We start from the raw sequence: 15,516 nt of genomic DNA on the forward strand, positions 1-15,516 counted from the left end.
ACTTGGGGCCACTTAACACAAATCAATCATTGTTAAAATCCCACAGCCTATTTGAGTATTGTTGCTGACCATGTGCATCCCTTTATGGCCTTAATTTACCATCTTATAATGGCTTCTCCCACATGATAATGCATCATGTCACAAAGCAAAAGTCACAATCTGAATCCAGTAAAACACCTTTGGGATGTGGTAGAACAGGAGATTGGCAGCAAGAATGTGCAGGTGACAAATCTGCGGAAATGATGTGATGCAATCGTGTCAACATGGAACAGAATCTCGAAGGAAGTTACCAACATCTTGTGGACTCCAAGAAACACAAAGAGCTGAGGCTGCTTTGAAAAGAAAGCAAAGGGAGGCCCTACCCAGTATTGGTGTAAAGAAAGTGTTCCTAATAAAGTGCTTGGTGAGTGTAGAAGATGCAATTTTTTAACATGAGCAAGCATGCAAGTTCCTCTTGCATGAATATTTGCACATTTCACAAAAAAACACCATAAATGTGTCTCTTGCATGAGCATCCAAAACCCTGTAAGACTTACAATGTTGGCAATTTGTTAGAGACAATCATTTGTGAAATGGCACGCTGCCATCATCTGTGATCTGTGTGTAAGCTCTCCTTGCAAATGGCCACTGAAATGCTTTTAGTGGGAGCTGGAATAGAAAGTGAGCCATCATGCAAGTGGAAAGTGACACAGCCATATCCAGTGGGCATCCAGGGTAACAGTAAAACCAACTTAACACTCAGCATTCCCTAAATTAGTTAAAGCTAAAACTAAAGACACACAAGGTTGTAATTTTCAGGGCTGTAATCTTCAATTACACACACAACATTAGAATAATTAGGTGACACTGAAACTGTTTCTTTCTTACAGTGAAAAAAGCAGCAGTTTTATAAGGGAGAGTTGTCAATCTGGATATGATATTTTCACTCGTATCAGAGGAATCCTTTAAGGCTTGTCCTCCTAAGACTGCCTTTTCATTAACAAGACTGTCTCCAGATGAGCCTCCAGTCACTGTTCATTATTATTCCAATAAGTCTCTGTAACTTTAACTTTGACAGAACAGTAGCTGGTCTACACAGCAAACCCCTGAGTAAACTGAAATGTGGCTGTCAACTCCATAATGATGGGTCATTAATTGCCACGATCATTAGGCAGGGGAATTATCAGACACCAGTCCAGGCTCCCCGGTGAGCTAGCATTAACAAAATAATGTGTTTCATAGGTTACAAACCCACACAAATATTCTGTCAGGAAAGAAAACACATTAAAAACAAACAAAAAATAATATTAATCAAAAGAAAACCTACATACAGTACTGGGACAACATTAAAAGCAAGTCTGTAATACTCTGTTTTGATATGTTATTTAAAAGAAGATACTTATTTTACCTCCTGAGAAGTCTCATTCAAAGGTCTGGGGGCTCTAGTGACCAACCATCACCGCCTTTTAATTTTAAACCCAGACTTTGAAGTGGGTAAGACTCCCCTGCCTGAGGATACCAGGCTGTGCTCCAGCTCATGTGGGGGTGATGATTGATGATAAAGTCAGGAACTTTTAAAAAATAATCAGTAAAATCTTTAATCAATTTTTGGTGCACGTTAAAAGCTGAGTTGGAGAGTTAGTAGAAAAACATAATACTGGGGAACTTTCTTAACTTGTGGATTTATCCAGAAATACTTTGACTAAGACCAATGGGCCTCAATATTGAATCTCAATACTTTTTTGGTGCTGACCAAAATTTAGCTGTAGCTCTGCATATTGGTAACTCTTCAGTACCAAAAGCTGTTTACTTATTCTGTCATCAGATTAAAAATTCTTGTGTGGCTGCTTGTTTTTAGACAATATTAAACATTGTGAAACTTTGACCTCTTTTGTTGAATGAAAAATAGTTTTGTCGAAAAATCATGTTCTTATTTCTCAAAATAATCCAAAAAGCATAGTTTTGGTATCAGTATTCATAAACTTCCAACAACACTCTGCTCTACTGAGACCCAAAGTCATTTTCAACATGAGATCTCACATGAATATGAATAATATAGAAAATAATTTGAAAATTATACAGTATTAGAAAATAATACAGTGTACCATGATCAGATTTTCTAGTAGATTAATACAAACTGCATGACCAGTAGGGACAAAGGAATTGGATAATACTTTTCGTTTGTATAATGGCCTCCCTGTTTTGTCTGGTCGACAAGTGAATATAAATGAATAAAATTACCGATACAGCGTGGCTGCGTCCCACTCCAGGCACCGTCACTTTCACAAAGTCTGGTTGCTGTGCCAACCAGAATGAGAGGTGGAGCACAGCTGAAGGACACTTCTGATTGATAGATGAAACTTCGTCCCTCTCTGAAACCACCGACTGGAGTACCTGGGTCACCGCAAAACTTGGCTGCAAATACACACACAGGCACACACAATCCCATATCAGTATGCTGTGCTAACAATATTGACAAGCACTCCCTTTCTTTGGGTAGCTCAAGGACAAATTTAGATTTCTGCTTCAAACTGTAATTGATGTTTGATAAAGAACAATAACAGGCAACATGTGTGCTTAGCCTGGTTAAGTGCATATGTGCTGCATGTGTTGATATGTGTGCTTACGTAAGCACTGTGGCAGCATGCCGCTCCAGGTGCCGTTGGCCACACAGGTCAGGACAGCAGGGAATGAGAGCTCATATCCGGGTGAGCAACTGTAACTCACGCTGCTGCCCCATTCAAAGTCACTGCCCTGCAGTACCCCATTACTGATGGAGGGCGGAGCTGGGCAGGTCACCGCTGGGATGGAGATAAAGGGGTTGGGAAAGAGAGTGAGAAAAAAAAGGACACATTGTGTTTTTAGCAGCTGCAGGTAATGCAGCTAACATCCTTCATTACTCACATCTGTTCTGAGGGGGATTTCAAATACTGATTGTAATATCACTTTATAATCTTAAAGAAACTTTTTGGGGCATTTTTGCCTTTATTTGACAGGACAGTAGAGAGTGACAGGAAAGGGGGCAGAGAGAGGGGGAATGACACATGGGAAAGAGTCGGGCCGGTCGGGAGTTGAACCGGCACTCGTCTGCTAAGAGCATCAGCTCATGTGGTACGTGCCCTAACCACTCCGCTATCGGGCCGCCCCTCACTTTATAATTTTAGTGCTATGAAATTTACTACTGCAAATAGTTGAGAGATTCTCTTGTGTAGGAAGACTTTCAATCAAATCCAGTAATATATACAGCTGAGTTTAAACTAATGACAGCACTAACAAGCTGTTACATGGCACTCAGGCAGTATGATGTGATTTGTTTGTATTTATTGTTTTTCCTCACAAAGGAACTGACTGTGTGAGCAGAATCTGCTGTGTCAGTCTCTACATACAGAAGCTAGGGCAACATATGGGTTTAAGTTGGATTTAGACTTCACTTGTGATTACAGTAGCTGTACTGTACTACCTGCAAACATGGAAATAATGCACGTAGTGTTAGTGGCGGTTTTTTAATACAGTTTATGGTAGCTCTGCATTACTAAAGAAACATGACAACATAAAATTGTACTTCTTAATCAAATCCACCTGAACTTATAGACATTTAATATATGAACGCTCAATGTGAGGGTTACAACAACATAGCGTAAGAGTTGTTTCGAGTTGGCTGCTTTGATAATTCAGTTACCTGTACATATGGGCATATTCCCACTCCACGTCCCATTTTGGGTGCATGTCCTCACAGGTGACCCATCCTCCTCCATTCTGTATCCAGGTTGGCACTGGAAGGAAACATTCTGACCAATTGTGAAGTCCTCTCCATAGCGAAGGCCGTTAGCTGGCACACCTACATCCCCGCAGTTTATCACTATGGAGAAAAGTTGGATAGGATTGGAATGGAGGAGATGAAGTGAAGATTAAGATTACTGCTTAGATCATGCTCATGCTATGGCACAAGATATTTGAAATTTTAATTTACTTTTTACTGCTGCATGTATGTTCTTTTATATAGGTAATTCAAATGATGAGGACATAAAGAAATGGATGGGTTTTTGTTAATTGTTTTTCAAAATGTGACCAGAAAGAGGACCATATGATAAATAAACTTCAGAATGGCAAGGGTCAAGATTAAGTTTATAACTGTGAGAAGATTTTGTCTCAGGAATCCCAAAGTTGCTGTGATATGGAAGATGACCTTACTAGAACTGCATATGGACACTGAGTCGAAATGTCAGTCATGAAACTTTGAAAAACTTAGTTACTGCTATTTTGGCAGTAACATTTTACTAATAATTATCTGTAGTACTTTATCCATAATATATAAGCTTCATTTGTGGAGATCGCAGCGGATAGTAAATCTGTTATCGACCTATATGATCTCTTGGTGTTCTTTTATGCGCTGCACTTCTGATGAATGAAACAACAGTGATATCAAAATGGCTGACGTTGTCCTGGGACTCCTTTAAGGAGCGTTAGGATTCCCCTGAGTGTACTTAAAAAGCACTGTCCTTCATAGTCTAATAGGCAGTTTAAATGCTTTTAAAGCCACCCCAGATACTGTCATGCCTGTTAATAGATGTAGTGTAATCTACTGTAAAAGCCATTTCCTTTAAGTTGGGGGTTCTAATAAACTTTTTTCTTTCCAGGACATCATTCTTAAGAATTTTGGTTTCTCAGCAATTCTGTCTCTTTGTCCTGTACTGTTGGATATTTTAAAGCTTATTTCTTTGCACAGTGCCTTAAAATCAGAAATGTCTCTGACAATTGGAAAACATTTAAATCCAATTAAAAGTCTCACTTCCTATGAGGTCCCAGGACAGGTGAAATTCACCTTGGGACATAATGTTGAAATGTCACTTTGTCATGAATGTATGTAAATTGTTCGTGCTATATTTCACTGGTAGCTGTTGTATTTTTCTTTACAGTCACGCAAACAAGCTGATTTTTTTAGTCAGAGTAACACATAGCACTGATTAACATTTGTTCCAACCACAGCTTTGGTCACATTTCATATAGGAACAGACCATAATATTTTATGGTAATTTACTCTTTGGAATTTTCTCACAGAGTTCAAAAAGCAAATTAGCTAAACAACAATCAAGGTTATTCATGTCACTCAATAAAGTCCAGAGCAGGAGGATGAAGATTTGAGGCTGATTTCATTACTCAGACATGCTGTCACCTAATAATTTAAAACAGGGCATAAAATAGGGTCGCAAAAGGCTGGAAAGGAAACCATACAATCACACATCAGAGTTTCATGATGTTTATGGCTTACATACCTGCAAAGCAAGGATTTAATACTGATTGTATATAGCAAGTGCTACATAAAGCTGACAGTATGCTCTTCAGCTCCCAAGTCATCGCATGAGTTCACACTGAAAGCAATAAGGCTACAACAAAAATGTATTGCAGAGAAATGCATTTACTTGTGGCGCATCAGATTTTGTTAAATAATCTATAAATAAATGTATCAATCTTTCAGCTATCTTTCAGTATACAGCAGGTAACTTACTGGTACAGTTGGGTTGTACTCCTGACCATGCCCCATTGGCCTGACATAGCCTTGTGGTGGCGCCAGTGAGCAGGTAGCCATCCATGCAGGAGTAGATGACAGAGTGAGAAAATGTTGTTCCATCCAAACGAAATACTCTGCCATTACTGGGAGTGCCAGGGTTACCACACTGGACAGCTGGGGGAAAAAAAGGAGAGAATGAGCACGCGAAAGCCTTGTGCATTTCAATGAGTTTCAGCTCTATGACTATATTTGTTTTAAGAGACTGTGCAGTACATCTATAACTGGGTCATCGTTAAGGTCCTGGGTTTGGATAAGTTGAAATTAGGTAGTATTAAGTATCTTCCTACGTTTACAGAAGGGCTGAGTGCCAGACCAGGTCCCATTAGGGAAGCACATCCTCTCAGCAGAACCAATCAAATCATAGCCCTCTGAGCAGCTGAAGTACACCTTGGAACGGATTCTAAAATCCGTTTGTTCCCGCGACCCATGAGAGGGAATGCCTGGATCACCACAGGAGCCAGCTGTGTCACCTACAGAGACAGAAACAAGAGGACAGACTTAGGTCCTGACTTCAAAACTAGAATCATCTCAAACCAGCTGCCTCTTCTACAAAGACACAGTGAACTTCAAACTTTGAAATGACTTTTAATTGATCAAACTAAAATCCAGAAGAGGGAAAATGGAAAACAATTTTTAAAAAAATGATCTAACAAGAATTGTAATTTATTACTCATATATCAAACCGGCATCGTTGAGTGAACCCAGCGGTGTGACGTGAATATTTGCTTCCATGTTTAATATATACTACATTCCTATGGCACTTATGGTTGCTTACAAATAGTGGTACATATGCAGGTGACAAGGGGCACATGCTTGCCTTAAGAGTGTATGTGTGTGTGCCATGTATGTGTTTAAGTGTGTGCATGGTAGGTGGGTGGCAGTGTGTGTGAGTGTGATCCTCACTCTGCCCTTGTAGAGCCGCCTGGTCAGCAAATTCTGCCTGACAGCCAGAACACACTTGTGGGAGCACACACACATTTTCACACACAAACGCGTACACTGTCACCCCAAACGCACAGGCTCGTAGCAATATATTGCTACCCAAACATTTCTGATCTCGATTGCCTATTTTGCTAATGGTCTAAAATTTGCACTGGCTTATGCGTGCATATAATTAATGTCTGTAAACCTTTACCATTTTTTACGGTCATTTCAAATTTACTAACACCATTCACATCCCTGATTGACCATTAATTCAAGGTGGGCAACAAATACATTGTGTGATGAAGAACTACCTTAAGATTTTCCCAAATGTATCTGCAATGGTTTTGTGATTTTTTTATCATACTTTTGACAAATAACCTAATTTCACATTGGCTCTGTTTGTACTATACTGCAAATATCTAGAGGCTTGTTGCTAAATTGAGCTTACACATACACAGACACAACACAAATGACTTAACATCTTTTGTAATGCCTCAGGATTTCAGACAGTGTTTCTCAGATGTAAATAAATAATTCTTTACCAAATTGTGTCATTGTTTTTTGTCTTTTAAAAGCTCAAAATGTGAGGATATTATCAATAACAAGACAAATGGTTTTTCTTTCAGAATATGAGAACAGATCGAAAACACATCAGTCAGGGTGCACACACACACACACACACACACACACACACACACACACACACACACACACACACACACTTGTACTTCTATCTTTGTGAGGACACTCTGACATAATGCATTCCCTAGCCCCTTACCCTAACCTTAACCATCACAACTGAGTGCCTAACCCTGACCTTAACCTAAACCTAATTCTAACCATAACGCTAAAACCAAGTCTTAACCCTCAAAATGTGATTTGAAGGTGTCTCAAAAAGTGAGGACCGGCCATGATGTCCTCACTTTCCCAAAATGTCCTCACTCTGTTAGTAAAATACTTTTTTTGGTCCTTACTATGTAGCAAATACAAGTACACACACACACACACACCTTCAGAGACACTACATTACCATCTATACATCTCCCAGAGGAGGCTCACACTCTCACATGCACAGATCCAAAGACACCATGTAGCTTCAGGTGTATCAGGTCTCAACAGGGTGCACAATCAATCTACCTGATGTTACTGGTGCAAGACTGTGTGTGTGTGTGTGTGTGTGCATGAAAATGTGTGCATGTGTGTGTGTACGTTTCCGTGGGACAAAGTGTTGTGAAAACTAATCTGTGTCGTTTCCCTCAGGTGACTTTGGAACAACCACTAATCGGACACACACATTCATCTGTGTGTGCTCGCACACATGCACACACCCCCTCACACGTGCGTGCGTGCACGCGCACGCGCGCGCGCGCGCACACACACACACACACACACACACACACACACACACACACCCACACACACACACACACACACACACACACACACACACACACACCCAGAGTAGCATCTATCTGATAGAAAGATTTGGCTGTAGTCTGGCTAGTATAAATTCATATGTTACTGAGCTGAAGCTGCTTTGCCCTGGCCTGCAGATGTTCTCATAAAACTGGATGAGAAAAATGACTCGGGGATAACATTCTCACTTGTCTGATCCAAGGACTGACTGTAGGAAGTTGAGTAGGGAGGTGTGGGAAGACTAATGAAACAGTTTCAACATGATAGAGTCTCTTATGAAATGTTTTTTTAAGCAGCAGCCACTCCGCTTGTAACTAAAGATTAAGGTAATACTTTGACATTTTAGGTAATACAGTTATTCACTTACCACAGCACCCGGTTAAAAACTAACGTGGCTCCTTCCAAAGATAAAAAATCCACCGACCGGCACCTTTAAAGGTCACTTATTAACATATTATATCATTTGTTAAATCTGCACAAATGTCTAAGTGTAAAAATGTAATTTCTTTTGTGAAGTCCCTGCTATTTGCCTGTTAATCTCTTGTTGTATTTACACTTTGTCTCTTTTACAGCTTAAATAAATGAGATATACTGTACATCTTTGTTGGTGAGTTTTAGAGGTGCAGGTGAGTGGAGCTTTCCTCTGTGGGACCAATGCTTGCTGTTTCCAGTCTTTGTGGCTGTCGTCTTTCAGGTTTCTTATTGCAGACAAATACATTGACACAGGACTTGAACATTTTGCTTTCAAAGCTTTGTAGACAATTTTTAAAACATGGTTGGAAATGAAGGTCATAGGTCTTAGGCCTGATAAATAAATATGCAAGATGTTTGTCAATACAAGGCATGGTTTATTTATCTTGTTTATTTTTTGATTTATTTATCATGAAAAAAACTGATTCTTGAATGTTTTTGCTTTTGAATCCACATTTTTGGGGGGTAAGATCTCAAGTAGGCAAAGGCTCAGTGCATTTAAATACACTGAAAAACATGTCAAATTCCAAATCCTCATTCTCCTTAAATCTGACTCACTCACATCTCAAAACTTAATTAAAAACAAATATGTCAAAACAAACATTTCTCAATAAAGAAACATGGGAGAAATTTGATTTAAGACTTCAGGGGTAGTCACATTAACCTAGTTGGTTAAAATATATAGAGTATATTAATGACTATTAAAATGCCAGTGGGGTAACCCATATCACATCAGAAACACCATTTGCTCATCAATAGTCATGGAGCATAATTGTGGAGCTAGCACTGCAACCATAGGCTGAACCTTTATTTCTGCAAGTCTGGCACAGACCTCCCAGGTAAAAAGCATGAATCACTGCTTCTTACACTATTACCCTCTCTCACCCTGCGTCTCCCCTGGGCAATTGCTGTAAATAACAATGTATTCTTAGTCAAATCATCTGTAATGTGTTTCCAGTCAGTTTGTTATATAAGTGGCAGCTGGGAGCCTCTCATTCTGAAGGGCAATAATCATGCCCCCAGCCGACTGAGAACCATATAACATTTGTTTATACATCATGGAAGGTAAGGTGGCTTTCTGTCTGGAGAGAAGCTGGCTCAATAAGTGTTGAGATATGCACATACAGTAAATCCAGCACGTAGGAAATAAGCTTGTGTAAAGCATTTTACAAAGCAATGACAGTGGGGCATCTAAAGTACACAATATTCTCTTAAAAAATACTCACCACACAGACAATACAGCTAATGCTAGTGAAAATGCATAGTACATTCAGTGGAAACCATCCAGTATGAGTGGATGATTAGTAAACTGAATATTCTCCTGCTCCAAGCCTGGTCTGAATGGTCAGGGTGAAAGCATTGTAATTCATTCATGTAACATATGTAACACACCTGCTGCTGGGAGACTGGGAACTCACACACAGTGGACTTATATTGGGAGAGCAGGCAGTGACAGTCCTTTCACAGTGTTGCAGTCCTTGTACAAATAAGTTAGAAGCACATGACAGCTTGCAGTAGTAGGCTACAACAGTTTTAAATGATTTTTCCATATGTTGTTAAATGAAAAGATCCAAAATGAACACTGCGCTTGATTACTATAAGCAAATTATGTAAACAGCATTTGTATATAAATGATTCTGTCCCAAGCTTTTTGATCCATATAAGCAGTAGATCACTGTAACTGTGGTCATGATAAGCGGTTCCCACTCTATACGTATCTATTTAAGTTTTTAAATGTGTTAATATGTATTGTACATCTGTCTTTTTATTCCTTGAGAGGTTAAAAAACAGAAGTTTGGGAGGTTTTTTAACCAAAAACACTGTTAAACTGACTTACAATATGTTAAGAAAAGGCTTGAAAAAAAGTGTCTCTTACTAAAACAGAACTGCACATGGTTAAAGGTCCAGGTCTGTGGTGCATGTGTGTCTTTAGGGGGAGGTTATGCTCCACAGCTCTTTTAACAGACAGATACTGATATATTCTCTTTTCATGCAGTGACCCTGCCCTCTATCTGTCCATCCATCCCTCTCATTATCCCTCTGACCGAGTGTAAAAGAGTTAAGAAAATATGCCTGTAGGATTTAAAGGCATGAAATGCTGCACACTCCGTTGAGTCTACATGTTTTAAGATGTCTCGCCTTTCATCTGCAACTCCTATCTATCTATTGCTTCTTTTGATAGCATGGACTTTAAAGTCTGTATATTCAATAGAGGCTAAGATGGTTACCAGAGCAGAAGGGCATAGGGGCACTCCACATCCCATTGAGCTGACAAGTCCTGGATGATTCTCCTTTCAGCTGTCTACCACCCAGGCAGGAGTACCGAACTGTTGAACCAAATGTAAACTTATCTCCGCTCAGCACACCGTTAGGGGGAGAGCCTGGATGACCACAATCTACAACTGGAGACCCAGAGAGAGAGAGAAATGAGGAAAGGATAGACAGCTCATTTCAACCCAACACAGCTTTGCAAGAAGATCTGCAATGACCGCTGTCAAGATCTAAAGACACAGATTAAGAAACAACAAAATACCTGTAAGATTAAGGGATATAAAGAAAAATACAGGACAGAAAAAATAAAAATAACGCATGGCAGTTAATAAAAAAAAAAATGTCGGAGTATTTCTAATTTATTCTAGATAGCCACCAAGTCCACTGTTGTCTGTTCCATAGACTGTAAGGTTAACAAAGCAGAAAGAAGGATCACACTAACCTATACATTCGGGAAGAGGCTTGTCCCATTGTCCAGTAGGTTGACAGGTCAGTACAGGTGACCCAAAGAGGTAATACCCTGGGTTACAGTCATAGAAAACCACTGTGCCAAAGGTGAAGTTGCCATGCTCTATTTTACTCTGCCTAATGGAGTTGGCCGGGATGCCTGGATCAGAGCAATTGACCACTATACACAGAGAGACACAAAGATGGACACACACAAATAAACAGAGACAGAGAGGTATGTGTTATTTGGCATGAACCAGAGAGGGTCATTTCTCTTCACCCTCTTTCTATTCCCAGTGTTTTGCACTGGGATTAGAGCTCTATAAAATAATATGGGGCATAATTGGGAGTATGCAGTGAAGCTGGAGGAAATGACAAGGGCTGGTATTAAATAACATAAATATGGTGAATCGTAGGTGATGATTGGTGGTGGCAGGTTTCTGTGTCCTGGATCCAGCACCCATGAGTATAATGGCTAGTTATCATTACGCTGCATTTTTAATTTTACTCAGTCCATTGGCACTTCATTCTGTAAACTGGGCAGAAAGCTGGTAATTTGTGCATAATCTCATATGAGCGAAGTTACCATTGTTACTGTGATTGTTAGAGAACAATCAGGGCTCGAGATTTGTGTTTCACTGAAAACAAAAAAAAAAATCCATTCTTGAGGCTGGAGCCAGGAAAGGGTTAGAGGGATGTAGAGTATTTAATCTATCTCAAAACTTCATTACATTAACAAAAACATTTTAAGACGAAATTTTAAATTTTAATCTCGTTTTGGTTATAATAGGTTTCAGGGTTATGATGGAAGAGATGGTAGAACTGAGTTGAAATGACAAGGGTTTGGGTAAATAAGGATGGTTGCTATAGGAAAGGCAGAAAGTGTAAATAAAGATAAGTGTTGCGGTGGTATTAAAAGTTAGGGGTAAATAAGGTTAGGGGTGAATACACTTAACTTTTCTCCCCACCTTTACACGTTGGGGGCGGGTGGCTCCACTGGCGGTTGGCCTGGCACTGAGCACGTGCAGGCCCCTCCATTTCATAACCCCGGTTACAAACAAAGCTGACCACATCATTGAGGTTGAAGCCATTTCCCACTGTACGACCATATATGGGACTTCCTGGATGGCCACAGCTGATCGCTATAGGGAAGAAATGTGAATAACACGTGAACCTAGATACAGATTTATTATTACATTTATAATGTATAACAAATGAGGATGCTTAAATGAATAAGAGTGGTGTCATTCTATTTTTTTATATTAATAATGAATTCCATGAAAACAGTTGCAAGCAATGTTTTAATCTATCTCAATGCTTTGTGACTTCCTGACCTAGAACTTGCACTACATAGCAGCACTGATGAAGAGTTTTCCAGAGCACACTGGTCATTGCTGGACTCACAAAAAGTCTTTTCTGTGTTGACAGGATATTTCTTCAACAGTAATGTTTTTCCAAAGGCATTCATCATATATAGTTGAGCTGTACCCAAACAGTGAGTCAGTCGAGACATGGCTGTGATCGTGTTGTTTCTGTGTCCTAGGTGAATGTTTCTGTAGTCGTATCCAGCAGTGCTATTTCAGAAACCGATGCCACATAATTGTAGCTGACCACTAACATGATTTAGATGCAGGTCTATTTTCTAAATGTTTTGACTTTTCATAACCCATTGCCTAATTTTCTCATTTAATTGCAAATATTCAATTGAGTAACATTTCTTCTTGACGTGAAAGCCACAAAAACATATGAGGTAAATCAGACCTGAAAATCAGAGGTCATGTAGTCCCCCGTCTAGAAAAGACACAGATTTGGAGCAATTATCTGTGCCTTTCCTACAGTAATTCATTAATATTTATGAGAATGTCAGATGGGAGAGAAGACATAGCTGGTATCCTGATTTAGGGTCATTATTTTGGAAATATTAGCTGTTAGCAGTGAATATCCTGTTTGTCATTCTGCATCATAATTATTCATCCAGTTAACTTTATTCACTGGGGCTACTTAGAAGTTTGTGCGTGCCCCTTGTCCTCATTGTGTGTTTGTCTGATGTTTGTGTAAACAGACAGTTTTACACTTACTGCCAGCTTTTCTCTTATCTGTTTCTCAAACTCTACCCTTTACATGTGTTGCTTTGCAGGAAGGAGAGAAGTCTGACCAAAGTTAAAGGAATCAGAAAAGAGTGAGTAGGTGGGTAAAAAAGTAAACAGGGAAGAGGAGAAAAACAAATGGCTGAGAGGAAGAAAAAGAACAACTAAGGCGAAATGATGAGGACAAGAGAAGACGGGAGAGAGAGGAGAAGAAGAAGCCTGGGTCTTCTTTTCAATTGATCAGTGAGAATCAGAAGTTTTTTTGCATGCCTAAGATACAAATTTATCTGACACCGTCAGCATGCCCTGCAGGTACAAAAACACACACACACGCACGCACGCACGCACGCACGCACGCACGCACGCACACACGCACGCACGCACACACACACACATCATCATCATTCTGTGTTTGTGTCTCTGAACAAGAGCCTCTCATCTCCATAATTACAGTATAATTTGGCTGTAAAATGATTTCCCTCAATAACTCCTGCATGAATAACCTCAATAAAAACAGCATAGCACAGAAACACTCCCAGATACATAGATGGATACACACACTATTTAAACCACATAAATACAGATGCATGCAATACCCAAACACACATACATGCACTATCAAATATAAAGTCCCTATATTGAACAATTCTTTTTGTTTTAATGGTCATAGTCAATTTCATAGAGAAAATAAACTCCCTTTCATGCTCCTTCTATTCCAGAAATGTAGGCACTGCGTCACCACCTCTGTCTTTTAAATATGATTCTAATTTTCTGAACAAACAGGCTGTCTCTTTGGGGAAAAGGTGTTTGTAATTGGCTTGAGCTGGCACCCATCATCGCCACCTTAACGGTGCCCAGTTGCTGTCTAAAAACATTTAGGATGCTCACAGCAAGTCACCAATTTTAGAGGATTTTCACAGTAGCCTGGACACGTCAGAGTCTTCTGTTTTATTCTCGAGCCCAGCTATTTATCTCATCCAGACCATACCAGCAGTTGGACCCTCTGGTCCTTTATATAAGGACTACTGGATGAATTTAACAATAAAAGGTTATTTCTCAAAACACAGACCTTATGCTAGCTTTACTTAATATGGAATCACTAAATAATTTTACTTCCCCTTTTACACCCTTGAGTGTCATTTGAATGGGTGTAATTTGAATGGGGTGTAAACTTTTGTATTTAACTCACTTCTCATCTCTGCTTCTATCAGCATGAGCCAACATTAGCTTCGTGATTAATAGACAGAAAACACTTTTTAAATTAATTTAATCATTTTACTGCACACAAGCATCAGCACATACACACAGACCGACAACTGCACGAGCCCCAAAGGATAGTTTCCTGTTTGTATTCACTGAATTTTTATTTTTCTGAACCACAATACAGATATGACTGCAGGTGGTTTTTTTAATGATGTGCTAGATCACATCACATCCAAGGCTATACTCCTGATTTAGTTTTTTCCCATCGACTGAGTCCACCTTGTCCTGCTGTAAAGGACATTTCTGTTAATGACCATCAATATGTTTTCATTCTATTTTCACTGACATTAAATACCCATTTCATCTACTCTCCTCACTCATTATTAATGACAACCATGTTAAACTTTTAATCGAAAGAAAAATTAGATTTTTTTAAATTCCACTTGCTACTTTGACTGGTAGACTTTAAGAGCGTAAAGACTTTTTTCAGTTACCAAGGACTATATTTCTGTTTTGGGTGTTTCACTTTGGTATTCAATCAGGACTTGCTGAATCCAGAGCCAGTTCACACATTAAAAATATTGTATCTCATACATGTAGCAGATCTTCATTTGGCAAACATACGGTGTTTTTCATTGGTATGCCTCCAAAGTGATTTGTAATATGGATGATATTGATTCTTCAAGTCTACAGTCAAATAAAACATTTAAAATCTCAAGAGTGCTGAGCATTTTATCAGCACGTTATTTCCAAATTTCCTCTATTTGATGACTTTGATTTCTCTATTTGTTATGTAGCAAACTGTAGATTTGATAAATCTTTCAAAAGCCTTAATGAATTTAGCTTCTTTAACGCATCTCTCTATGATAACCCAGAGCTGCGTCTTATGAGCACATTTGCATATCCTGACCACAAAACTCCACACATTCCATTTTATGTGCTGCTATTGATCCTTTCCAAGCATGCACACACATACTGTAACTACTGAATCAAAGGGAAAATTTGTCTTTATTTGCATGAATTCTTATTTTGTTAACACTGGACATAGTGTACATAATGTACATAGTGAGTGTCTTTGTTACCATAACAAACAGAGAAGATCAGTCACAGATCAGAAGATATAACACTTTGAGAAATGACCGTATTTTA

The 15,516-nt window shown here is 39.2% G+C and overlaps 1 protein-coding gene across 7 annotated transcripts in view; it reads right to left on the bottom strand.

The window, feature by feature from the left end:
- The window catches only part of LOC139634681 (CUB and sushi domain-containing protein 3-like), a 334,573-nt gene that overhangs the window by 16,212 nt on the left and 302,845 nt on the right, over positions 1 to 15,516 (bottom strand). For 5 of the 7 annotated variants that reach the window (XM_071501310.1, XM_071501311.1, XM_071501313.1 and 2 more), the window contains 8 exons: positions 12,034 to 12,219; positions 11,073 to 11,258; positions 10,588 to 10,761; positions 5,836 to 6,018; positions 5,486 to 5,662; positions 3,659 to 3,838; positions 2,607 to 2,780; positions 2,221 to 2,394 (listed from right to left, as the gene is read on the bottom strand). In XM_071501310.1, coding sequence (XP_071357411.1) covers positions 2,221 to 2,394; positions 2,607 to 2,780; positions 3,659 to 3,838; positions 5,486 to 5,662; positions 5,836 to 6,018; positions 10,588 to 10,761; positions 11,073 to 11,258; positions 12,034 to 12,219 — 1,434 coding nt within the window. The remainder of the gene's footprint in view (positions 1 to 2,220; positions 2,395 to 2,606; positions 2,781 to 3,658; positions 3,839 to 5,485; positions 5,663 to 5,835; positions 6,019 to 10,587; positions 10,762 to 11,072; positions 11,259 to 12,033; positions 12,220 to 15,516) is intronic. The other 2 variants (XM_071501309.1, XM_071501308.1) reach the window with 1 other exon arrangement.

This window comes from Trachinotus anak, unplaced genomic scaffold (assembly GCF_046630095.1).
Source record: "Trachinotus anak isolate AG129_WGS33_773 ecotype Australia unplaced genomic scaffold, CSIRO_AGI_Tana_v1 ptg000016l, whole genome shotgun sequence".
Classification (NCBI taxonomy): domain Eukaryota; kingdom Metazoa; phylum Chordata; class Actinopteri; order Carangiformes; family Carangidae; genus Trachinotus; species Trachinotus anak.